The sequence below is a fragment of the Myotis nattereri genome (assembly GCF_964212035.1).
Source record: "Myotis nattereri genome assembly, chromosome: 1".
NCBI lineage: Eukaryota > Metazoa > Chordata > Mammalia > Chiroptera > Vespertilionidae > Myotis > Myotis nattereri.
The window spans coordinates 120,511,924-120,537,173 of NC_138075.1; the positions used below are offsets into that span (position 1 = coordinate 120,511,924).

Consider the following 25,250-nt stretch of genomic DNA (forward strand, 5'->3'; position numbering starts at 1 on the left):
TTTCATAACAACCCTAATGATTAAATGACTTAATACATATAAAGCTAATTCACAATACATAAGGGAAAAGCAGCACCTGTTACAAGGAAAATTGTTCTACATATGCTCCTTTGACTCACCATAGCAGCAAGCCTCTACATCTGACCAACCTCTGACCAGTATCTACTTTCTTTCTTTTTTTAAGATAATTTTTATTTTGAAATAATTTCAAACTACAAAAAAGTTAGTAGTGTTTAACACACATCCCCACCCCCTGGAAATTTGAGAGTAAAGTTGCTGACATGATAGCTCATCACCACCTAATGCTTCAGTGTGTAAATTCTACAAACAAGGATATTATTTTATGTAAAGACAATAAACCATGAAAATTAGAAAATTAACTCTGACACATTATTACTAATTAACAGACCTTATTTAAGTGTTGTCGATAGTCTTGATAATGTTGACAGAAAAAGGCACCAATTGCCAATAGCTCTTTCAGTGCAACACTTATCTCCTTCAACTGGTTGCAGCCTGCTTTTCTGTCTTCATTCTACTGTACTAAAGTCATCAATAACTTTCATATTGCCAAATTCAATGGACACTTTTTGGTTTATTTGACCATATTTCTCAGCAATAGTTAACACAGTCCACTCCTTCCTACTGAAAGTCTCCTCTCTCAGCTTGTCTGACACTCTAGTTGTCTGGTTTCTCAATCTTCTTGTGGCTTTTTTTCATCTGAATTCTAACTATTGTTACTCTTCAGGACTACATTCTGGGCCCTCTCTTATCTCTAAACTGTATTCCTGGTGATGTTATCATATCCATTCCTGAAACTTTAAATACAGCCTGTATGCTGATGACTCCAAAATTTATTGATGTAAATGTAAACAGATAAAAATAGCCAGACTATTCTTCTGAGATCCAGATTCACTTATCCAATGCCTACACATCTCTATACAGATGTCTCAGAAGCATCCTAACAAGTTTGCTTATCCACCCCACACCCACCAGGATTCCTTTTTTTTCTTATACCCTATGTCCAATCCACCAACAAATACTGTTGGCTCCAACTTCAAAATATATCCAGAATCTATGACCATTTCTGAGCACCTCCACCTCTATTACCTTGGTACAAGCCACCATCATCTGCTATCATCTTACTATTGCAAAAGTCTCCTAACTGGTCAATGTCTATTTTCCACAAAACTATCAGAGTGATCTTTTAAAAATGTAAGAGAGATCAGGTCATTCTACTGCTCTAAATGCCTCTGTAACGGTTTCACAAAGTACACACATTCACAGAATAGAGTCTGAATTCCTGACTTGGCATACAAGCCTGACGTCTGCGCCTGGCTACTTTTCCAACCTCCTCCTAATACCACTTGTACCTTCATTACAATACTCCAGCCAAATTGGTTTGTTTATTGATCCCTAATTATACCACACACCTTACTGCCCCAGGGTCTTTGAATCTGCTACTGTCTGCCTGGCATAATCCTCTCTGAGAAATCCAGAGCTTGCTTCCTCACTTCCATCAGGTAACAGCTCAAACATCACCCTACAGAAGAGCTTTCTCTAACACTCTATATAAAACAGCCTCCTTCATGACTTCAACTCCTTACCTAGTTCACTTTTCCTTACCATCATATATTGTTTTAGTATTTCACTTATACTGCTCCAGACTCACTGTTATTTTTCACATACCCTACAGTACTCTTAACTTTCTTACCTATCCTCCCAAAATTTCCGTGCTTTTTTATATTCATTATCCAGAGTAATTAAACGACCACCTATTCCATAAGAAATGTTAGCATAAACTAAAGAGTCGGGCTATTAAATATGACATACCATTCCATGACTTGAAGTGTTCAACTACAATTTCTTCTAATTTCTTTAATTTTGGATGACTATAGAAAAATTCTTTTTCACCTGCAAAATGTAAAAAAAAAAAAAAATCCAATATCAAAATAATATTTCTGTATTTTTCCATATTCAATTATATCAATGTATTTTAATTATTCTTTTCAAAAATGGATTTGTTAAAACTTTGAAGACTCAGTAGCATCCAAATAGCACACAAGTCTTATTGTAAAATAAACTTTGAATTTTTATGAAAATTTCATTCCGAGAGAGAATCTAAACAGGAATCAGCACCAATGTAGAAAGGAAAAAAATAAATATTTAGTTTAGCTATAAAATCAGTTTTTGGTAGTTCTAAGAATTTTTTCACTACCAGTAACAACTACTAACTTCTATTATATATATATACTACTTGTATATTTATCCTGAGTTATTCCTTTTTTGTATTTTACTAGTATTTATCTATTTTTTCTACTTATCCAACTTCTATAATTTGGTAGGTCTATTGCTACCAAAATATAACTATAGATATGTGGATCAATGAAGCAAAATTTCAAAATTAAGCTTGACGAAGAGGAAACAATATACAATTTTAAAAGAAAAACCAGACCTTTATCGATAGTAGAAATGCCACTTGCTGAAGTACTACGTGAATGTGCAAACATGCACTCTAGATGATTATAAAGTTTCATGAAGTCCTCATTTCGGTTAAGTTCATTTTTCACCCGAGTCATTCCTTCAGAAATTAAGAAAAGGTTTTCCCAGTAAGTAAACTTAATAGCAAAATTAATCAGTTATTATGTATTTAAAAAAGTAACCTTTAACAATTAAAGCAAGTTTTTCAAATTTAAATATGAAAGCCAGAAACTTTTTTCCAGTTCCACATCCACATATGTATTAATGAATGGCTTGTTTCTTTCTAGCAATTTAGCAAAATCAAAGAAGTATAAAACCATTTGTTATAAAACCATTTCATTGCTTTTTAAAAGTATTTTTAAGTAATCCAAAATGTTCAACTTCAGCCAAAATTATACGTGTATTTCTTTAATTTACCTTTAGTTCCATCCATAATTCCACAAAGGAAGAAATATAGTGATCTCATTCCCATTTGCTGCAATAATTCATAACCATGATATAAACTAATACAAAGAGCAAACTCTCCTTCGATTACACCTTGTTGTATTCCCTAGAAAAATAAGCATATATCAAATTTAACCAGAGAAAATAAATGAAGATACATGTTCCATGTAGAACTTAATGGTTCTACTAAATGTCATAGGATGGTGCTATGGAAAGGTGCCAATGTATTTTCCATGTAACATGCCCCTTCACATTGTTTTCTTTAATTCAACAGGAAACTTAAATTTTAAAGAGAATAGGTAAAGGGGAAACCACTTAGTGTTTTTCTCTATAGGTAAACTAGAGGCCCGGTACACGAAATTCTTGCGCTGGGGGGGGGGGGGGGATCCCTCAACCCGGCCTGTACCCTCTTGCTGTCCAAGACCACTTGGGGGATATCCACCTGCCGGCTTAGGCCCAATATCCCTGGGGATTGGGCCTAAGCCGGCAGGTGGACATCCCTCTCACAGTCCGGGACCCCTCACTCCTTACTGCCACCTGCAGCGGAGGCAGGAGAGGCTCCCACCACCGCCGCTGCACTCACCAGCCATGAGCCTGGCTTCTGGTTGAGTGGTGCTCCCCCTGTGGGAGCACACTGACGACCAGGGGGCAGCTCCTGCGTTGAGTGTCTGCCCCCTGGTGGTCAGTGCAAGTCATAGCGACTGGTCGTTCCGCCATTCGGTCAATTTGCGTATTAGGGTTTTATTATACAGGATTATTAGCAGTATATAGTTTCATTCGTCTTTCAAAACTATTTAATGAGTATCTCCTATGTGTCAAGCATTGAGGTAAACATTTGGGATACAATGGAAAATAAGTCATATATAGGCCTATCCTCACAAATTTTATAGCATCAGGGTAAATAATTAATCAGACTATTTAACACCAATACTTAACACCAAGCACACATGCCAAAAAAACATCTGACACTGAGGATACACTCTTATAAGCACATTACTTGTACAAATTCATTTGATCTCGACACCTAGAAAGTAGGTACTATTGTTCTGCCCATTTTACAGATGAAGAACCTCATATACGTGGTAAATAATAGAGCCAGCATTTGAATCCAGGGTATTTTGTGCAGGGTTCTTGTGCTTGTAACCACTACTCTCAAGAAAAGGGAAGTACACATTCCATATGTGAGCATACAGCATTAGGTCTATCTATATAATAAGATCATTTTAAAAGAAGACCAATGAGAATATATTTAATCATTCTCCATTACTAGCTTACATTTTTAGTAGCACTTAATGATAGTCATTTAAAATGTTTCCAGGATAGTGATAAATGCCCTAAAATGGCAGCCTCATCCTGGCTGGGTGGCTCAGTTGGTTAGAACTTCGTCCCAATACACCAAGGTTGAGGGTTCAATCCCTGGTCAGGGCACATGCAAGAATCAAGCAATGAATGCATAAATAAATGGAACAGCAAATCAATGTTTCAGTCTCGTGTGCTCTCTCTCTCTAAAATTAATAAATAATTTTTTTTTAATGGCAGCCTAATTGCCTGAAAGGATAAAATCACTTCTCCGTACAATATAAATTGTCCTCAGTAAGATCAGGTTCAACAGTTTTAGATTTACTACTTAAAATTTCCATGAATCTTTATCTCCTAGCAGAAATTTAAAAACATTTTATTAAAGTTGAGTATATTATAGTGCAATTTCACAGAAAAGGCTCCCTTCATGGTTCCCCAGACACTGTAAAGTCCATATTTCTGGTGTAGCATTTAAAGCTCCTCCCATGTGATCACACTTAGATTAACTATCACCTCTGACTTCCTCAATTCTTTACCTCAGCCAAATTGGCTTGTTCACAATCTCCTTCATACCTTCGTTGATTTAATCTTTTGCACAAGAGTTCCTTCTCATTTCCAAGAATGACTTGGTTGCCCTAACTGGTTTGGCTCTGTGGATACAGTGTCGGCCTGCGGACTCAAGGGTCCCAGGTTCGATTCCGGTCAAGGGCATGTACCTTGGTTGCGGGCACATCCTCAGTAGGGGGCGTGCAAGAGGCAGCTGGTTGATGTTTCTCTCTCATCGATGTTTCTAACTCTCTATTCCTCTCCCTTCCTCTCTGTAAAAAATCAATAACATATGTTAAAAAAAAAAAAAAAAAGAATGACTTGGTGCCTTTTTGTACTTGTGAGCATCTCCTGACTTTGGATCTAGTTTGACAGATATCTTCCCATCTGCCTATTTTTTTCTATGAAGATTAGAAATAAGAAGCTTACTGTGATATTTCCTCCAATCTCCATATGGAGAGTTAAGATAAAATGGTATGGGTCTAAAAGTTAGTTAGGATCTACCCTCTAGCATGGCCCTTTGACTTTGCAAAACAGAAATGAACTAAAAGACCAATGCTTAATTAAAAGTTTTAAGACAAATTTATCTTTAATATATTTTTATTGATTTAAAAGAGGAAGGGAGAGAGAGATAAAAACATCAATGATGAGAGAATCATTGATTGGCTGCCTCCTGCAGGCCCCCCCAGTCCCCCACTGGGGATCAAACCCACAACCCAGGCATGTGCCAGGACCAGGAATCAAACCATGACCTCCTGGTTCATAGGTTAATGCTCAACCACTGAGCCACACTGGTCGGGCTAAGATACATTTATCATAATTGAAATCATTAAATCACATTCCTGTTCAATTTATTCATGCTTTTATAAACCATATAAATCATATCTGAATTTCTGATGAGCTAATATAAATAAAAAAACAATCATTATTTCCATTTCATTCTGATTCTCAGTCAAAACTTAATCTTTTATCAAAATATATTTTAAATTACCTACCATAATATTTGTAGGTGGGTTTTTCCTAAATTGATCTCTTGCCAGAATGATCTGGTATTTTGTTAGATTGGGGATATCCCTTCTCATCAAAAGATTCCTCTGAATCAAAGAACTGGCAAATGCTTCCAAAATCTGAAATTACAAAGAAATTTAGTTTAAGTGTCTTTTAAAGTCCTTTTTGAAATATAATCATTTTATCACATACTGAAATAATAATATTAAACTATATATTAAAATCTGTCCTAAATGTTCACATAAATACAAAAAAGATAATGACAAAATTTTAAAGTACATTTGCTTACAAGAATGTAAAAATTATAATTTATATAATCACATATAATAAGAATTTAGATAATATCCATATGAGGTCAGCACACCTTTTATTAAATCCAACTTTAACTGAAGGACATATGTGTTGATCTGTTTATTTTTTAACTTTCTTCCCTTTCTCAGTCTAAGCACAATGAAAAGATGACCTTGATTTCTGTTGTATCTTCAGTGACTAGAACAAGATCTGGCACATAGGAAAAAATTTGTAGGCTAGTGACTAAATCAAAATGCTTTTAGTACATTTAATTTCATTTGTTGATTCATTCTTTTAAAAAATATTTATTAAGCATCTATTATATATCAGGCATTGTTCTAAATGCTGGGGATATTGTGGCTGAGACTAATGAAATCCCTGTTTTCATAAAGTTCATATACAAAGGAAGGAGGCAAAGAATAAAAAAATGAACCAAGAAAGTAGAGAATTTCAATTATGGTAAATGCATTTAAGAACCTAAAACACAGTAATGTTATAGAGTCTTTGAGGGGAAGGAGTCATTATTAAGTAAGGTAGACAAAGACAATGTCTTTGAAAGGTAATACTTGACATCTGAATGATGAGGTGTGTCTAGCATGAGAGGTTCTGAGGAGCATTCTAGGGAGAGGAAATAGCAAACAAAAGGTCCTGATGAAGGACTGAAGTTAATGCCACAGCAAAAGAAAAAAGAGAAGATGAAGATACACTACAGCCATAAGTAATAAACTATTCAAATTTTTGCATAATTTTTATTTTCTAAAGTAGGAAATATTTTAGTACATTGTTATATTTCCTCCATTCCAGCTTTGCTGATCACACTCCCTAAGAAGCACTCTTAAAAATATTGACAATCAGAAAGGATATAAGCACCCCTATGTTCATAGCAGCACAATTTACAATAGCTAAGATTTGGAAACAGCCTAAGTGCCCATCAGCAGATGAGTGGATTAAAAAACTCTGGTACATCTACACAATGGAATACTATGCCGCTATTAAAAAGAAGGAACTTTAATCATTTGCAGCAGCATGGATGGAACTAGAGAGCATTATGCTAAGCGAAATAAGCCAGTCGGATAAATAAGAAAGATAAATATCACATGATCTCATTCATATGTGGGATATAACAATCAACATAATTTGATGAACAAGAATAGATCAATCTAGAGACAAATGGTAGGGGAGGGGGGTGGTTAGAGAGCAACCAAAGGACTTATATGCATGTATATCAGCATAACCAATGGACACAGATACTGGGGCGGTGGGGGCTTGCCCGGGCTGGGAAGGGATGGGGGAGGGGATCAATTGGGGAAAAAGGAGACATATGTAAAACTTTAGACAATAAAAATTAAAATTAAAAAAAATATTGATAAAATTAAATTCTTATATGTGATTATATAAATTACAATTTTTACATTCTTGTAAGCAAAAGTATTAGTAGTTAGATGATTCTTAGAAAGACTTTGCCTTATCTTAAATTAAATTATGCTAAGAATTTTGTTACAAACAATTTTAAAACAAAAAATAAACAATGTTATTATAAAACCTCACTTTAAGAAAGATTTACGAAAAGTTAAATGATAGATGAATGTTTTGGTTATATATTCCTGAACAACAAACTACTCAAAAACATCATAGGTGAAAACAACAACCACTTATTTGTTCATGGTTCTGGTTCTGTGGGTAAGAATTCAAGCAGGTCACTGACACAGCCTAGGAGCTATGACACCATAGTAACAATGAGAACATCCAGTGCCCAGATCTTGGTTTCTAAATACCATTCTCCCAGAAAAGGAATAAGGATTCCTTGTAGAAATGGTTGATTTTGTGGGTGGGACAAGAAAAATACCAAATGAGCATAAAATGTCTTGCAATGCCAAAAAGTCAGAAACTGTTCCTCCACCCACAAATAAGTACATGTTCAAGGACACAGGAGCCTTCTTAAAGGAGCTCTCAATGGCCAAAGCAACAAAATCAATAATGACAGTACTGGATTTAACCCATAGAATAAAATAAATATCCATTAGTCCATACTGATTTAAAGAATTGAATTTGGCTAGGCCGGTGTGGGTCAGTGGTTTAGCATCAACCCATGAACCAGAAGGTCAGGTTTTGATTTCCGGTCAGGGCACATGCCCAGGTTGTGGGCTTAACCCCCAGTGGGAGGCCTGTAGGAGGCAGCAGACAGATGATTATCTCTCATCATTGATATTTCTATCTCTTTCTCCCTCTCCCTTTCTCTCTCTGAAATCAATAAAAAAAATGTTTTTTTAAAAAAGAATTGAATTGATAAATGAACTCTTCATTATAGAAGAATTCAAATGAACAAATGTGAAAAAAATTAGGGAAGGAGGAAGCACTGATTAGGCAAACACTACAGAAATAACTGTTGTACACAAGAACCATAATTATAACCTAAAATTAGTGAGCAAAATATGTTGAGAAACAGAATATTTTCATTTATTAAATTGATTTTACAGAAAGAGGGAGAAAGAGAAAGAGAGAGAGAGAGAGAGAGAGAGAGAGAGAGAGAGAGAAACGTCAATTTGTTGTTCCACTTATTTATGTATTCATTTGTTGTTTCTTGTATGTGCCCTGATAGAGGATCAAACCTGAAACCTTGGTGTATCAGGAAGATGCTCTAACCGACTGAGCCACCCAGCCAGGGCCATATTGGCCTATATATTTTTTAAATATATATACACTAGAGGCTCGGTGCACGAATTCATGCACAGGTGGGGTCCCTCAGCCTGGCCAGCGATTGAGGCCTATTGGGGGGCCGGCCAGCCAGGATGAGGGACCCCAGGAGATTGGCCAGCCAGTCCCCCAATCAGGGCCCAGGGTGAGGAACTGCGGGAGTCTGGCTGGCCAGCGGGGTGGGGAGGGGTAACATGAGGTTGGCCGGCCAGCTGGGGAGAGGGGCTGTGAAAGGTTGGCCAGCCACCCAGAGGGTAGGGGGAGGGGCCGTAGGAGGTTGGCCGACCAGAGGGAGGAGCCGCTGGAGGCTGGCCAGTTGGGGGAGGGGCCGCAGGAGGTTGGCTGTGGGAGTGCACTGACCACCAGGGGGCAGCACCTGCATTGAGCGTCTGTCCCCTGGTGGTCAGTGCATGTTATAGCAACTGGTCAACCAGTCGTTCTGGTCATTCAGTTGTAAGGGCTGCTTAGGCTTTTATATATAAAGATATTCTAGTATATATTTTTTTTATTGATTTCAGAAAGGAAGGGAGAGGGAGAGAGAGATAGAAACATCAATGATGAGAGAGAATCATTGACTGGCTACTTCCTGCACACACCCTACTGGGGATCGAGCCCACAACCTGGGACCCTTCTGTCTGCAGGCCAATGCTCTATACACTGAGACAAACCAGCTAAGGTCATATTGGCATATTCTTAAAGTGTCTCCCCCTGGAACTCTCTATGCTATTTTTTGCAAATTTCCTGAAAGTCTAAAATTATTACAAATGTTAAAAATTAAAAAAATCCCGTCGGAGCACTGCACTGACAGTTTGACTCTGTTCCTGATGTTTGGAGCCTCAGATTCAGATTGCTGGGAAGTGGCTGAAATAGCTCTACTGGGGCCATATGTATACACTTTCAATTCTAGCTACTTATTTACTCGTTCCTCCTTTCTTCTAAACATGGCTAGCTTGAGGTACGTCACATACTATTGCTCAGTCACACGGCCAGCTTAGATCCTAAGAAAAGGGAAATGTATCCTGTCTCTGAATGGAAAGAGTGGCAAAGAAGCCACTTTAATCTATGGTAGTGAAGATATAATCAGCATCTCCTAGGACAGTGATGGCGAACCTTTAGAGCTTGGCATGTCAGCATTTTGAAAAACCCTAATTTAACTCTGGTGCTGTGTCACATACAGAAATTTTTTGATATTTGCAACCATAGTAAAACAAAGACTTATATTTTTGATATTTATTTTATATATTTAAATGCCATTTAACAAAGAAAAATCAACTAAAAAAATGAGTTCGTGTGTCATAGGTTCGCCATCACTGTCCTAGGATGATGCTAATTAGGAACTATAGAAATAACAATGTGTTACCAAAAATTTCTCCCAATGAAAGTAAAAACTGTGTAAGAAGTTTCTCAATAACTATAATATTGACATTTGACAGATAATTCTTTGTTGTTAGTGGTGCTCTCCTATTCATTGAAGAAAGCTAAACAGCATTCCTGGCTTCTATAAACTTACTAGATGTCAGTAGCAAGTCCTCATCCACTCTAGATATGACAACCAAAAATGTGTCAAGACATTGCCAAATATTGCCAGATGGGCAAAATTGCCTCCAGTTGAGAATACTATTATATAAGAGATCCACGAGGAAAATATAGAAAGTATATTTCCTTACTTAGAAACTTCTGATTGAATCTGGATACATGTTAAGGGTGTGTTCACTATGTGAAACGTCACTCAGCTGCACAGTTATGTTTTGTGCACTCTGCTCTGTGTGTGTGTGTGTGTGTGTGTGTGTGTGTGTAGTATGGGAGAGTAATACTGCAATTAAAAGGCTTACTAATAAATACAAAATCACATAAGGCTATTATTGGCTTTAGAAATAGTCCATCGTCCTAGCCAGTTTGGCTCAGTGGATTGAGCGTCAGCCTGCGGACTAAAGGGTCCCGGGTTCGATTCCAGTCAAGGGCACATGCCCAGGTTGTGGGCTCAATCCCCAGTGGGGGGTGTGCAGGGGGCAGCTGATTAATGATTCACTCGCATTGATGTTTCTATCTCTCTCTCTCCCTCTCCTTTCCTCTCTGAAATCAATAAAAATAAATTTTTTAAAAAAGAAAGAAATAGTCCACCATTTTGTATTCTTTAACAGCTTGTCATTGTATGTAAAGAATGGCGCTCTTTTCAAAACTTTTAATTTCAAAGAATTTTCTAACATATTAATTATAAAATGATAACTATATATTCTCAGCTACATTGTATTAACTAAAATAATTATATTATCAGATTATCTATTGAAACCCTTAACTGTGATAAAAATGGCTTACCTGCCCTGGTCAGTGTGGCTCAGTCGGTTGAGCGTCCCTATGTACCCAGAGATGACCACCTGGATTCCCGGTCAGGGAACATGCCTGGGTTGTGGGCTCAATCCCCAGTAAGGGTAAGCAGGAGGCAGCCAATCACTGTTTCTCTCTCCCTTCCTCTCTCTCTAAAATCAATAAAAAACATATTTTTTTTTTTATTTATTTATTTTTTTAAATATATTTTATTGATTTTTCACAGGGAGGAAGGGAGAGAGAAAGAGAGTTAGAAACATCGATGAGAGAGAAACATCGATCAGCTGCCTCCTGCACATCCCCTACTGGGGATACGCCCGCAACCCAGGTACATGCCCTTGACCAGAATCGAACCCGGGACCCTTCAGTCCGCAGGCTGACGCTCTATCCACTGAGCCAAACCGGTTTTGGCGCAAAAAAAACATATTTTAAAAAGATGACTTACCTGTACATAAGCCTTTTGGATGGCTGCAAGTTCTTCACTAAGGGGAACAACAAGCTTTTCAACTCGTCTTTCATGAGAGTATGGCAAAATATCTGGTGAATCTTCAGAACGAAGTTCTATTTGCCCAATTAGTAGGTTAGTAATAACCTGTTGCACAGCCTACACAAAACCAATTAAGTATGATTATAAATTATATTACATGTTAAATATTTCACTTTGTCACTATAAGAAATAAAATAGCCAGTAAAATTTTGAAGGAAATATTAGAAATTCATTTCATTAAATATTTTTTTTTAACTTTAAATACATCAGAAATGGTACAACAGGGGAATAAGGCTTTTGAAACATCTTTATTCCACATAGCCCTTCAAGTCAAACATTTAAGAAATAAGAATATTAGTAAATGTCCAACAAGTTAATCAAATATATTTTGCACTTTCCAAAGTGATATGTTCATCAATTTTTTTGTTTTTTTAAAATATATTTTTATTTATTTCAGAGAGGAAGGGAGAGGAGGAGAGAGATATAAAATGTCAATGATGGGAGAGAACCATTGATTAGTTGCCTCCTGCATGCCCCACACTGGGGATCAAGCCTGCAACCCAGGCATGTGCCCTGACCAGGAATCAAACCGTGACCTCCTGATACATAAGTCTACACTCAAACACTGAGCCATGCCAGCTGGGCTCCATCAATGTTTTATAAAGACTCAGACAACAGAATTTTTAAAAACTAAATCCCCCCAAATTATAACAGTCCATTTTAGAACCAAAACTAGAATCCAGGTTTCCCTGAATCCTGGCAAATACTTTCCACTGATTTTTGTGAGAGAAAATAGAAGTCTTGTTACTATTAAATCAATTATTGATAAATTAGTGGAATATTTTTTCATTTAAATCAATATATATGATGTGAATATATTTCTGCAGATAAATTTCATTCACTGAAAGCTCATAAAGGAACTAATTGTAAAATTAGGGAACTGCGGTAAGAACATAAAGCCTGCTGGGCCCTAACCGGTTTGGCTCAGTGGATAGAGCGTCAGCCTGCAGACTGAAGGGTCCCAGGTTCGATTCCGGTCAAGGGCATGTACCTTGGTTGCGGGCACATCCCCAGGAGGGGGTGTGCAGGAGGCAGCTGATCAATGTTTCTTTCTCATTGATGTTTCTAACTCTCTATCCCTCTCCCTTCCTCTCTGTAAAAAAATCAATAAAATATATTTATTAAATAAATAAATAAATAAAGCCTGTTGGTACAAACAACTGCTATACCATTAGACTATAATACTGACATTGTGATTGAGAGCTAAATGAGGGGGAGGGAAGGGATGTGAGAAAGGCAGGAGGGAGGAATAGAGAGAGCGAAAGGAAGGTTCAATCCTGAAAGTATCTAAAAATTAAGAGCTTTTTATAAAAAGATTAATGATAATTTTATTTATTTACTTATTTAATTTTTTAATATATATTTTTATTAATTTCAGAGAGGGAGAGAGGTAGAAACATCAATGATGAGAGAGAATCATTGACTGGCTGCCTCCTGCACACCCCACACTGGGGAACAAGCTCACAACCTGGCATGTACCCTGACAGGAATCGAACCATGACCTCTTGGTTCATAGGTCAATGCTCAACCACCGAGCCATGCCAGCTGGGCTACTTAATTTTTTAGAGAGAGGAAAGGAGAGGGAGGCAGGGAGGAAGGGAGAGGGGGAGGAAGGAAGAGGGAGAAAGAGAGAAAGAGAGAGAGAGAGAAACATCGATGGGTTGTCTCCCAAACTCACCTAACCGGGGATTGAACCTGCAACCTGGGTTTGTACTCTGAGTGGGAATCAAACCCGACACCTTTTGGTGTACAGGAGGAGACTCCAAACAACTGAGCCACACCAGCCAGGATTAGAATTTCTTTATAAAAAAAAAAAAGGAACCCAAAACTAGAAAAGCTTAATGGGCTTAGTTTCAGACAAAATATTCTCAAGGGCAAGAATCACATCTTAATCACCTTTGTATTATCAATACCTGGGCCTAAAAAGGTAGTTTACTACAGTTACAGAGGCTCCACATATATTTAAATCTAGAGTAAACTTATGACCACTTTATAAAAATGAGTAAGACTTTAATATTTTTACCCATTCATTCATTCCACAAATATCTGAGTAACTCCCACATGGCAGGTATTGAATTGGTAATAGAACTATAACCAAGATAGACATAACCCCTACATTCATGTAGCTACTATTTTAGTAGGCAAAGGGCAACAAATAAATGAATAAGCAAAAAAATGACAGATTATGATAAATATTAAGAAAATCACAAGATAGGGGAGCTGACTTTTGATGGCTTACAGTGGATCTTTCTGAAAAGATGACAATTAAGCAGAGACTTACAAGCTCAAGTCTCTACTAAAAATAAGCATAGCCCTAGCTAGTATGGTTCAGTGGATAGAGCGTCAGCCTACAGACTGAAGGGTCCTGGGTTCGATTCCAGTCAAGGGCACATGCCCGGGTTGCAAGCTCGATCCCCAGTAGGCAGTATGCTCGTGACAGCTGATCAACGAGTCTCTCTCATCATTGATGTTTCCCTCTCTCTCTTCCCTTCCTCTCTGAAATCAATAAAAATATATTAAAAATAAGCATATTTAAATAAAGTTGGGGGAGGATAAGAGATAGAACAGAAATTTCAAAAAATCATCAATAAAAAAAAAAAATCTACGGATAGGCAGAGCTTAAAATACCTTAGAAAGTGCCCAAAAGCCAATACAGAAAACCACTCAATTACTGAAATCAGAATGTCATGGATAGCCCTAGCTAGTTTGGCTCAGTGGATAGAAAGTTGGCCTACAGACCAAAGGGTCCTAGGTTCGATTCCAGTCAAGGGCACGTATCTTGGTTGCAGGCTCCTCCCCGGCCCCGCCCGGGCCTGGCCCTGGTGGGGCTCTTGCAGGAGGCAACCAATCAACACATCGATGTTTCTCTCGGTTTTCCCTCTCTTTTCCACTCTCCTTAAAAAGCAATGAAAAAATATCCTTGGGTGAGGTTTAACAACAACAAGAAAAAAACAACGAATGTCATGGATAGCACTCAAAATCTACATTTTTACCAACCTCCACTAAAAGAAGCCAGTCCTCCCTCGGGAAATTGTTTCCATGGCTGAGACGGGGGAAAAAAACTAAATAAACATAAAATATCTTATATATTATTGATTTTTAGAGAGAGAGGAAGGAGGAGAAAGAGAAACATCGAAGTGTAGAATATCAATTGGCTGCCTTCTGCACTTCCCCTACAGAGTATATGCCCTGACCGGGAATCGAACCAGCAACCTTTTGGTGCACCTGACTACACCCAATTAATTGAGCCACACCAGCCAGGGCTGACCATAAAATATCTTGATGCCAGAAATTTAGAAAATTTTGTGGGGGGGTTTTTTAAGTGCTTTCTAATGGACACAGGAGCCACCTCAAGGCAGTCCCAATGTTTAAAACTGGAACAATCTGAACAACAAAATTAATGATAGTATTGCATTATAGCCCATAAAAAAAATCCATTAATCCATATTGATATAAAGAACTGAGTTAATAAATAAATGGGAGAAAAGACAGCTCTTCATTACAAAAGACTACGAATTCAAATTAACAAATGTAAAAGAAATGAGGGAAAGAAGAAGCAATGATTAGGCAAACACCACTGAAATAATCGCTGTAGGTAAGAACCATCATTGGCTGCTAAAACTGAATATTTACATAGTCTCAAAATATCTCCCCCAACACATACTTATTAGTTACAAAAGGAAAAACAATACAGTCTATCCTCTGGGAATATATACCTGTGAATTCTGCATCCACGGATCAAAAAAGAAATGTTACATTGTTGCTAAAATGGACTATGGAGTTAGGCCTAAAATGACTGCATCTGTACTGAACATGTACACTTTTTCTTCTTGTCATTAGTCCCTAAACTATACAGGTATAACAACTATTTACATAGCATTTAGTTATTATAACTAATCCACAGATGATGTAAAGTATACAAGAGGATGTGCATAGATTATATGAGCATCTGTGATTTTGGTATCCATAGGGTCCTGGAACCCAATTCCCTGAGGATACCAAGGGACAACTGTAATTTTACAATGGAGAAATTGGAACGTCATCTTAACCAAATCAGGATTAACAGCACCAGCAATAAAACAAATCACCATCATGTATTCTCAGATACATGAGAAAGATATCCCTTCTGGGATATCCTTGCCAAAAATGCCTAACCTCACTCCAATCGTGAGAAAATATCAACCAAACCTAAATTGAGGGATATTCTACAAAATAATGGGACCCACTCTTCAAAAGCATTGTGAAAAACAAGCAAAGATCATGGAAGACAAAAAAGACTGAGGAACTGTCACAGATGACAGTCAAAGGAGACACGATAACTAAATACAATGGGGATCCTGAATTGGACCCTGGAACAAAAAAGGACACTGGTTGAAAAACTGGCAAATTCAATAAGGTCTGCAGATTAGTTACTAGTGCTGTACCGTTAATTTCCTGATTTGGGTAATTTTACAACGGTCATATAATACATGAACAGTAGGGGAAAATGAGCAAAGGATACACAGAGACTTCACATTTTGCAAATATTCTAGTTACAGTATTTCAAAATAAAACTTCTTTAGAAGACTGAAAACAGTAACAATTTAAAAACAAATGGCTTTAGGTGATTCTTATGCACACTGAAGTCTGAAAACAACTAATGTAGAAAAACTTCTACAAGCAGAAGAAAAGAGAGGCATGTTATAGGAATATTGTAGTCCTAATGTCAAATTAAATACTAGAATGGAAAACTGATGTGGCCACATACAAAAGTTCTTATTTTCATAAATTTTAATAAATGAAAAGACATTTTTACTTACCTTTATATCACTACCTGGTGTGGCAGTAAGAGCCAAGATTCTAAAGTGATTTGTATATTTGATTAGTTCTCTTACAACCTTAAAAAAAAAACAAAAAAAAAAAATCTCTTTAATTTCATCATCCAGTACAAAAATAATAATGATTCTGCTAAATAAACCATTATATATTACATTATCATTATTTCTTTATTCAGAGTACTGATGGTCTAGTGCAGTGGTCAGCAAACTCATTAGTCAACAGAGCCAAATATCAACAGTACAACAATTAAAATTTCTTCTGAGAGCCAAATTTTTTAAACTTAAGCTATATAGGTAGGTGCATTGTTATTAACTTAATTAGGGTACTCCTAAGGCTTAGGAAGAGCCACACTCAAGGGGCCAAAGAGCCGCATGTGGCTCGCGAGCCGCAGTTTGCCGACCACGGGTCTAGTGGATGGAACTATCATTAGTCATATTATCCAAAGAGCAATTTAGGTTATACTCCACACCAATCAAAACTTTAGAGTTTCTGCTATATAAAGCTATCACATCAAGGCCTAATACACTAGCAAATGGAAGAAAAGAGAGTCCATTGTCCATTGCTTGGGCCACAGTCTAGCCTTGCAGCTATATTCATATGCACACTTACCAGATTAATGTAAATCATAACATAAAATGAAAAAAATTGTTCTAGGATTTCTAAGAAGTTAGACTGTATACGGAAGGCTCACAATTTTTAAATTAAATTTATTTATAAAAGAATAAACTGCCCTAGCAGGTTTTGCTCAATGGTTAGAGCGTTGTTCGGTACACCAAAATGTTGCAGGTTCAATTCCCAGTTGGGGCTCGTACAGGAGGCAGCTGGTTGATGGTTCTCTCTTGCATCAATGTTTCGCTCTTTCTCCCTCTCTCTAAAAATCTTTGGGTGAGGAATAATTAAAATAATAATAAGGCTAATTTGGGGTAATTGTAAAAATCGAACTTTCCTTTTAAATCCTAAAACATTTTTTCAGTGGCATCAAAGCATCATTCTAAACTCTGCAGTTTAAATTCAATACCACTTCTGGTATGATTATTACTAGATAATTTGTCAGAATCCCATATTCCCATTCACACTAGTCCTCAATACCAGGAGGAAGGACCCCTATACTCAGTTGCAGAAATAGCTCTAAGAGTCCCACAATAGCTCTGGAAACAGTAAAATTAGATTATCTAAAAAATACTCTATTTCAACCAATGTCAAGGATTAATTCAATAAGACTTACACTGAATCTTGATTAATACTCAAAAAACATTACTTCTGTAGGGTTTTTTAATATTTTTAAATATATTTTATTGATTTTTTTACAGAGAGGAAGGGAGAGGGATAGAGAGTTGGAAACATCAATGAGAGAGAAACATCCATCAGCTGCCTCCTGCACACTCCCTACTGGGGATGTGCACGCAACCAAAGTACATGCCTCTTGACTGGAATTGAACCTAGGACCCTTCAGTCCACAGGCTGACGCTCTATCTACTGAGCCAAACTGGTTAGGGCTGGAGGATTTTTTTTTTAATGATACAGAATGCATATACAGATACAGAGTAATACTTAATGAAAACTTAAATAGAATTGCTCTAATTAAAACCTGATGTAAGGAAGAAAGAGAAGAAAAAGAAATAAAATAAAAATAAATAAAATCTGATTTAATACATGACTTTACTCCAGGAGGAATTCTCAAGCATTTGCCGAAGAGGAAATGGTATTATGTTTGTAACCCTGGACTTTCTAGGAGCAACATTCTTCATTGAGCTGATGTGCCTGTTAGAACCTATATCTGAAATATTCAACATAGCATAAACTCTCAGGGCTGTTGGGTATTAATGAAGTACATGCAATGTCTCATTGAACTCAATAAAAGCATACACCTTGTAGTTTAAAAAAGAAATCACCTAATGCCTAGAAATCGTTTTTAAATAAATGAATTAGAGGAGAGAAACCAAGATGGCGGCATAGGTTAACACTGGAGTTTGCTGCCTTGAACAACCACTTCAAAAATACAACTAAAAGACGGAACGGACATCATCCAGAACCACAGGAAGGCTGGCTGAGTGGAAGTTCTACAACTAGGAGGAAAGAGAAAAGCATACCGATACTCAGACGAGGCACAGTGCTGAAGTAAAATACTAAGGTGTGGAGCGGGCTGGAGGCTGAGGGCGTGGTTGTTTTCAATCGGGAGGGAGTCTCAGACTCTGAGCTCTAGTTCCGGGCGAGTCACTAGGGACCCAAACTCATACAAGAGAAGCGGGACTGTCTGGCATCGCTCAGAACCCTAGGGCAGCTTTCTCTCCGTGGGGCTTGCAGCGATTACTGGGACACTGAGAAGCAGAGCCTCTGAGGGCAAGACTGAGAGCAGCCATAACTGCTAACCCCGCCCTGTTGATCCCGTGGGACCCTTCCCGCCCAAGCCCTGCAGGGAGACTTTTGCTGGATAGCTTCAGGCAAAGGCTAGATTAGCACTTCCCTAGAGATCCAGGAGCCAGGTAGCCCAGAGGTCAAAGTGGGACCATCCAGTTTGCAGCTCCGTGGAACCATAAAAGACACACTCAGGGGGCAGACTCAGTGAGCACCAAAGCCCCATCGAAGCAAGTCTAGCCCCAGAGGGGTGTCTCCAGCACAGAAGTTCTCCCACTGCAGACACAGCTGATTCTCACAGCCAATTGGCCTGGAGGGCAATTCCTCACAGTGATAACTACAACAATCAAGGCTTAATTACAACAAGACTGTGCACAAAGCCCACAAGGGGGTGCACCAAGAGTGTCTACTTCAGGTAATTGGGGCACTTAGCACAGAAAGGCACTCTATTGACACAGCGAAGCATAAAAAATGCCGAGACAAAGAAACAGGACACGAACGACGGAATTGGAGGAAAGCAAACTACTGGATATAAAGTTCAAAACCACACTTACAAGGTTTTTAAAGAATTTTCTAGAAACCGTCAATAAATTTTGTAAGATCCTCAATAAGTCTAGTGAGACCGCCTTTAAATGTAGTGAGACCCTCAAGAAATCTAGTGAGACCCTCAAGGTTATGAAAAAGGACCAACTAGAAATTAAGCATACACTGACTGAAATAAAGAATATTATACAGAGTTCCAACAGCAGACTAGAGGATTGCAAGAATCAAGTCAAAGATTTGAAATACGAAGAAGCATAAATCACCCAACTGGAAAAACAAAAAGAAAAAAGAATCCAAAAATATGAAGATAGTGTAAGGAGCCTCTGGGACAACTTCAAGCGTACCAACATCCGAATTATTATATGAAATGCTGAAAGGTATCCTTTAAGAAGAGGAAGAAGAAGAAAAAGGTAAAGATACAAATTATGAACAACAAATACACATCTATCAACAAGTGAATTTAAAAATCAAGTGAATAAATAATCTGATTAACAGAATAAACTGGTGAATATAATAGAATCAGGGGCATTGGGGGCAAAAAGTAAGGACAGAGGGTGGGGTGGGAACCGGGTGGAGGGGAGCTATGGGGGGGAAAAGAGGAACAACTGTAATAATCTGAACAATAAAGATTTAATTTTAAATAAATAAATAAATAAATAAAATGCCAAGAGCAAAATCAAAGAGAAAATCTTAAAAGCAGCAAGAGAAAGACAGTTACCTACAAGGGAGTACCCATACGACTGTCAGCTGATTTCTCAACAGAAACTTTGCAGGACAGAAGGGAGTGGCAAGAAATAGTCAAAGTGATGAATAGCAAGAACCTACAACCAAGATTACTTTACCCAGCAAAGCTATCATTCAGAATTGAAGGTCAGATAAAGAGCTTCACAAATAAGAAAAAGCTAAAGGAGTTCATCACTACCAAACCAGCATTATATGAAATGCTGAAAGGTATCCTTTAAGAAGAGGAAGAAGAAGAAAAAGGTAAAGATACAAATTATGAACAACAAAAACACATCTATCAACAAGTGAATCTAAAAATCAAGGGAATAAATAATCTGATCAACAGTATGAACTGGTGATTGTAATAGAATCAGGCACATAGAAAGGGAGTGGACTGACTATTCTTGTGGGGGGAAAGGGGTGTGGGAAGAGACTGGACAAAAATCGTACACCTATGGATGAGGACAGTGGGGGCGGGGGGTAAGGGCAGAGGGTGTGGTGGGAACCGGGTGGAGGGGAGCTATGGGGGGAAAAAGAGGAACAACTGTAATAATCTGAACAATAAAGATTTAATTTTAAAAAAATAAAAAATAAAAAATAAATGAATTAGAGGTGCTAAATATAAGCTAAGTCTACAAAATCAATTTCACAGTTAGAATAAAATTTTGTACATGCCCCTTTTGAGCAGAAACCTTAACACATTTGGGTATTAATTTAACGTGAAAAAATACAAATCAATAAAAAATATATCCATTTCCTGGCTAAGATCAACTATAAGAAAGATAAGCCCAGCTGGTGTGGCTCAGTGGTTGAGCATCAACCTATGAACCAGGATATCTCAGTTCAATTCCTGGTCAGGGCACATACCAGGGGTGCAGGGTCGGTCCCCAATGGGGGGCATGCAGGAGGCAGCCGATTAATGATTCTCGGAATTGATGTTTCTCCTTCTCTTTCCCTTCCTCTCTAAAATGAATACAAACAATTTTTTAAAAAGATGACAATTCTCCAAAAGTCAATACAGATATAGAATACAATAACACTTAAATAGTCCCCAATGAACGAGTGGTTAGAGTGTCAGCCAGCAGACTGAAGGATGGCTGATTCAATTCCTAGTCAAGGTATGTACCTGAGTTGCAGGTTCAATGATTGATCCCCAGCCAGGCCAGGTGTGTGTGGGAGGCAACTAATCAATGTATCTCTTTCACATCAATGTTTCTCTCGTTCTCCCTCCCAGCTCCCTCTCCTCCCCCACCCCTACACACCTCTCTTCCACTTGCTCTAAAATTAATGGAAAAAATATCCTCAGGAGAGGATTAACAACAAAGAAACTACTTTACAAATTCACAAACTGCCTGGGTATACCCCAGTGGTTGAGCATTCATCTATGAACCGGGAGGTCACGATTGGATTCCTGCTCAGGGCACATGCCCAGGTTTCGGGCTTGATCCCCAGTAAAAGGCATGTGGGGGGCAGCTGATAAATGGTTCTCTCTCATCATTGATGTTTCTCTGTCTTTCTCCCTCTCCCTTCCTCTCTGAAATCAATAAAAATGTATTAAAAAACACACACACGCCGAAACCGGTTTGGCTCAGTGGATAGAGCGTCGGCCTGCGGACTGAAGGGTCCCAGGTTCGATTCCAGTCAAGGGCATGTACCTGAGTTGCGGGCACATCCCCAGTGGGAGATGTGCAGGAGGCGGCTGATCGATGTTTCTCTCTCATCGATGTTTCTAACTCTCTATCTCTCTCCCTTCCTCTCTGCAAAAAATCAATAAAAATATATTTAAAACAAACAAACAAAACACACACACACACAAAAAGCAAATTCACTGACAATGAAATGTATATCTTTGCACTAAATGCAATCAACATTCCCTCCTATCCTTACGTGATACTCTCTCCCTAGTATCACCAGCTATTACATATTTAACTACCTATCACATATATGCTGATTTCCAAATCTGTTACCTCCAGCTCAGAACTCTCCAGTGAGAACACTTCTATCACCTACTGCATATCTACAGCTAAATTATTCACAGGCATCTTAAACTCAACAATCTAAAACTGTACTATCTTTCCTGTTTTTCCATAATACCCCAAATCTTCTCTGCTTCCGGAACTCCTCATCTTGACTGGTAACACCAATATCCTCCCAATCTTCTAAGTCAGATACCTGGAAGTCATCCTAAATTCCTCATACCCCTCATTTCACAACCGACCTTTAGCCTTCTCTCACCTAATCGTTTTAAAATCTTAAGTATCTTCCAGCTAAACATTTTTCAATGAGTGTCAACCTCCTATATCTCCTGTGGCCTACAAAAAAGATTCAAATTGCTAAGCATAAAATACAAATGCCTTCATGACCTGGCCCTTAAGTACCTCATCAGCTACAGACCACCTCTTCACCTTTGTACTTTATATTCTTACTAGTGGCTGGGTACACGGATTCGTGCACATTGAGAGGAAATTAATTAGAAGAAATATTTTAACATCCCTATTCGCCCTTTCATTGTAATAGAAGTGTCAACCAAATTCACGATTGACAATGACAGATCGAAACACACATGTGCAATTGGCGCCAGTGACTGGTGCCAGTGAGCGCTTTATATGTATTGTGCATGCGTGAGTCAACGTTTATTTTTAAATTGCCAGTGCACGTCATATGTACTGGCGAGTCAGTCGGTTGGTCAGACAGACGTACAGTTGGTCACTTAGCCTTTTATATATATAGACTAGAGGCCCGGTGCACAAAAATTTGTGCACTCGGAGGGTTGAGGGGGGGTCCCTCAGCCCGGCCTCTGCCCTCTCGCAGTCTGGGACCCCTCGGGAGATAACGACCTGCTGGCTTAGGCCTGCTCCCGGGTGACAGAGGGCAGGCCCAATCCCTAGGTGCAGCTCCTGGTCGGGCTCAGAGCAGGGCCGATTGGGGAGTTGGGGCACCGACCCCTGTCATGCACAGAGCAGGGTGGATTGGGAGGTTGCGATGCCACCCTCAGTCACGCTCAGGGTAGGGCCGAATGGGGGGTTGGGGCACCGCCCCGTCACACTCAAGGCAGGGTCGATGGGGAGGTTGCGGCGCCACCTCCTGTCACGCACAGAGCAGGGCCCATCAGGGGGTTGAGGCGCTGCCCCCTGTGACGCATAGAGCAGGGCCCATCAGGGAGGTTGGGGCTCCATACCCTGTCACGCATAGAGCAGGGCCCATCAGGGGGTAGGGGCACTGCCCCCTGTCACGCACAGAGCAGGGAGGATCAGGGGGTTGGGGCGCTGCCCTCTATCACCCACAGAGCAGGGCCGATCAGGGTGTTGGGGCGCTGCCACTGTCACACTCAGGGCAGGGCCGATAGGGAGGTTATGGCTCTACCCCATCCCACACAGAGCAGGGCCCGTGGAGGGGGGGTTGGGGCGCCACCCTCTATCACCCACAGAGCAGGGCTGATCAGGGGGTTGGGGCACCACCACTCTCACACTCAGGGCAGGGCCGATGGGTAGATTATGGCTCTACCCCGTCACACACAGAGCACGGCCCGTGGGGGGGTGGGGGGGGGGCGCACCGTGTCACACACAGATCAGGGCCGATCAGAGGGTTGGGGCGCCGCACCCTGTCACACACAGAGCCACAGGGCGATCTGGGGGTTTGGGCGCTGTCCCCTGTCACACTGATCCCAGTGCCGGGAGGCCTCTCAGCTCTGCTGATCCCGGTGCTTGGAGGCATATTACCCTTTTACTATATAGGATAGAAGTCTGGTGCATGGGTGGGGGCCAGCTGGTTTGCCCTGAAGGGTGTCCTGGATCAGGGTGGGGGTCCCCACTGGGGTGCCTGGCCAGCCTGGGTGAGGGGATGATGGCTGTTTGCAGCTGGTCACACACCCTTCAGGATGGGGGTCCCCACTGGGGTGCCTAGCCAGCCTGGATGAGGGGATGATGGCTGTTTGCAGCTGGTCACACACCCTTCGGGGTGGGGGTCCCCACTGGGGTGCCTGGCCAGTCTGGGTGAGGGGCTGAGGGCTGTTTTCAGGCTGGAGGGTGACTGAAGTTCCCAACTGCTCCTTTTTTTCTTTCTTTTTTTTATTCTGGGCCAGCTTTAGCTCTGGCTCCAGCTCTGAGGCCTCTGCCTGAAAGCAGGTATCTGATTTGTTTGGGTTCTATAATCGAAACACTGTACCAACTCCAGCTCTGAGATCCTGACAGGCTGAAAGCAGGTTTCTGGGGTTTTGTTTAGCTTCTATATTTGTAACAATGTTTCAAACTGCAAGCTCAGAGGCCGGCAGCAGCAGGCGGGGAATGTTGGAGTCCTCCGTCACTGAAGCAAGCAAGCCTCATGTTAACTTCAAGCTGCCTGGCTGCCAGCCACCATCTTGGCTGGCAGTTAATTTGCATATCTCGCTGATTAGCCAATGGGAAGGGTAGCGGACGTAAGCTAATTACCATGTTTCTCTTTTATTAGATAGGACTAGAGAGCCAGTGCACGCATTTGTGCACTTGTGGGGGGGGGGGGTCCCTCAGCCTGGCCTGTGCCTTTTCACAGTCCAGGAACTCTCAGGGGATGTCTGACAGCTTAGACCCACTCCCCAAAGAGAGCGGGCCTCAGCCGCAGTAAGACATCCTTAGCGCTGCTGCAGAGGCAGGCCGCTGTAGTCACTAGCTGCCAGCCTGGCTTGTGACTGAGCGGTGCTCCCACAGAGCGCACTGACCACCAGGAGGCAGCTCCTGCATTGAGCGTCTGCCCCCTGGTGATCAGTGCGTGCCATAGTGACCAGTCATTCCTCTGTCTGATCAATTTGCATATTACCCTTTTATTATATAGGATTGCCAGTGTGCATCATATGTACTGGCTGATCAGTCAGACGGATGGATGGTTGGTTGCTTAGCCTTTTATACCCTATATAATAAAAAGGTAATATGCAAATTGACCATAACACCCTCACAATATGGCTGCCTACAACCAGGCCAGCAGGGAGGACAGTTGAGGGCAACCAGGCCAGCAGGGAGGTTAGTGAGGGATGACCAAATGACTGAACAAGCAGGCTGCGTGGTGCGACCAGGCCGGCAGGGGCGTTAGTGAGGAGCGACCAAACAACTGAACAGCAGGTTGCGTGGGGCGACCAGGCTGGCAGGGGGGTTAGTGAGGGGCGACCAAACGACTGAACAGCAGGTTGCGTGGGGCGACCAGGCTGGCA

At 40.0% G+C, this 25,250-nt stretch overlaps 1 protein-coding gene across 2 annotated transcripts in view; it reads right to left on the reverse strand.

The window, feature by feature from the left end:
- The window catches only part of FANCM (FA complementation group M), a gene marked incomplete at both ends in the record, with an annotated part of 85,125 nt that overhangs the window by 57,120 nt on the left and 2,755 nt on the right, over positions 1-25,250 (reverse strand). The window contains 6 exons of one of the 2 annotated variants that reach the window (XM_081087249.1): positions 1,831-1,911; positions 2,453-2,578; positions 2,896-3,028; positions 5,763-5,894; positions 11,531-11,689; positions 16,432-16,509. In XM_081087249.1, coding sequence (XP_080943375.1) covers positions 1,831-1,911; positions 2,453-2,578; positions 2,896-3,028; positions 5,763-5,894; positions 11,531-11,689; positions 16,432-16,509 — 709 coding nt within the window. The remainder of the gene's footprint in view (positions 1-1,830; positions 1,912-2,452; positions 2,579-2,895; positions 3,029-5,762; positions 5,895-11,530; positions 11,690-16,431; positions 16,510-25,250) is intronic. The other variant, XM_081087250.1, reaches the window with a different exon arrangement.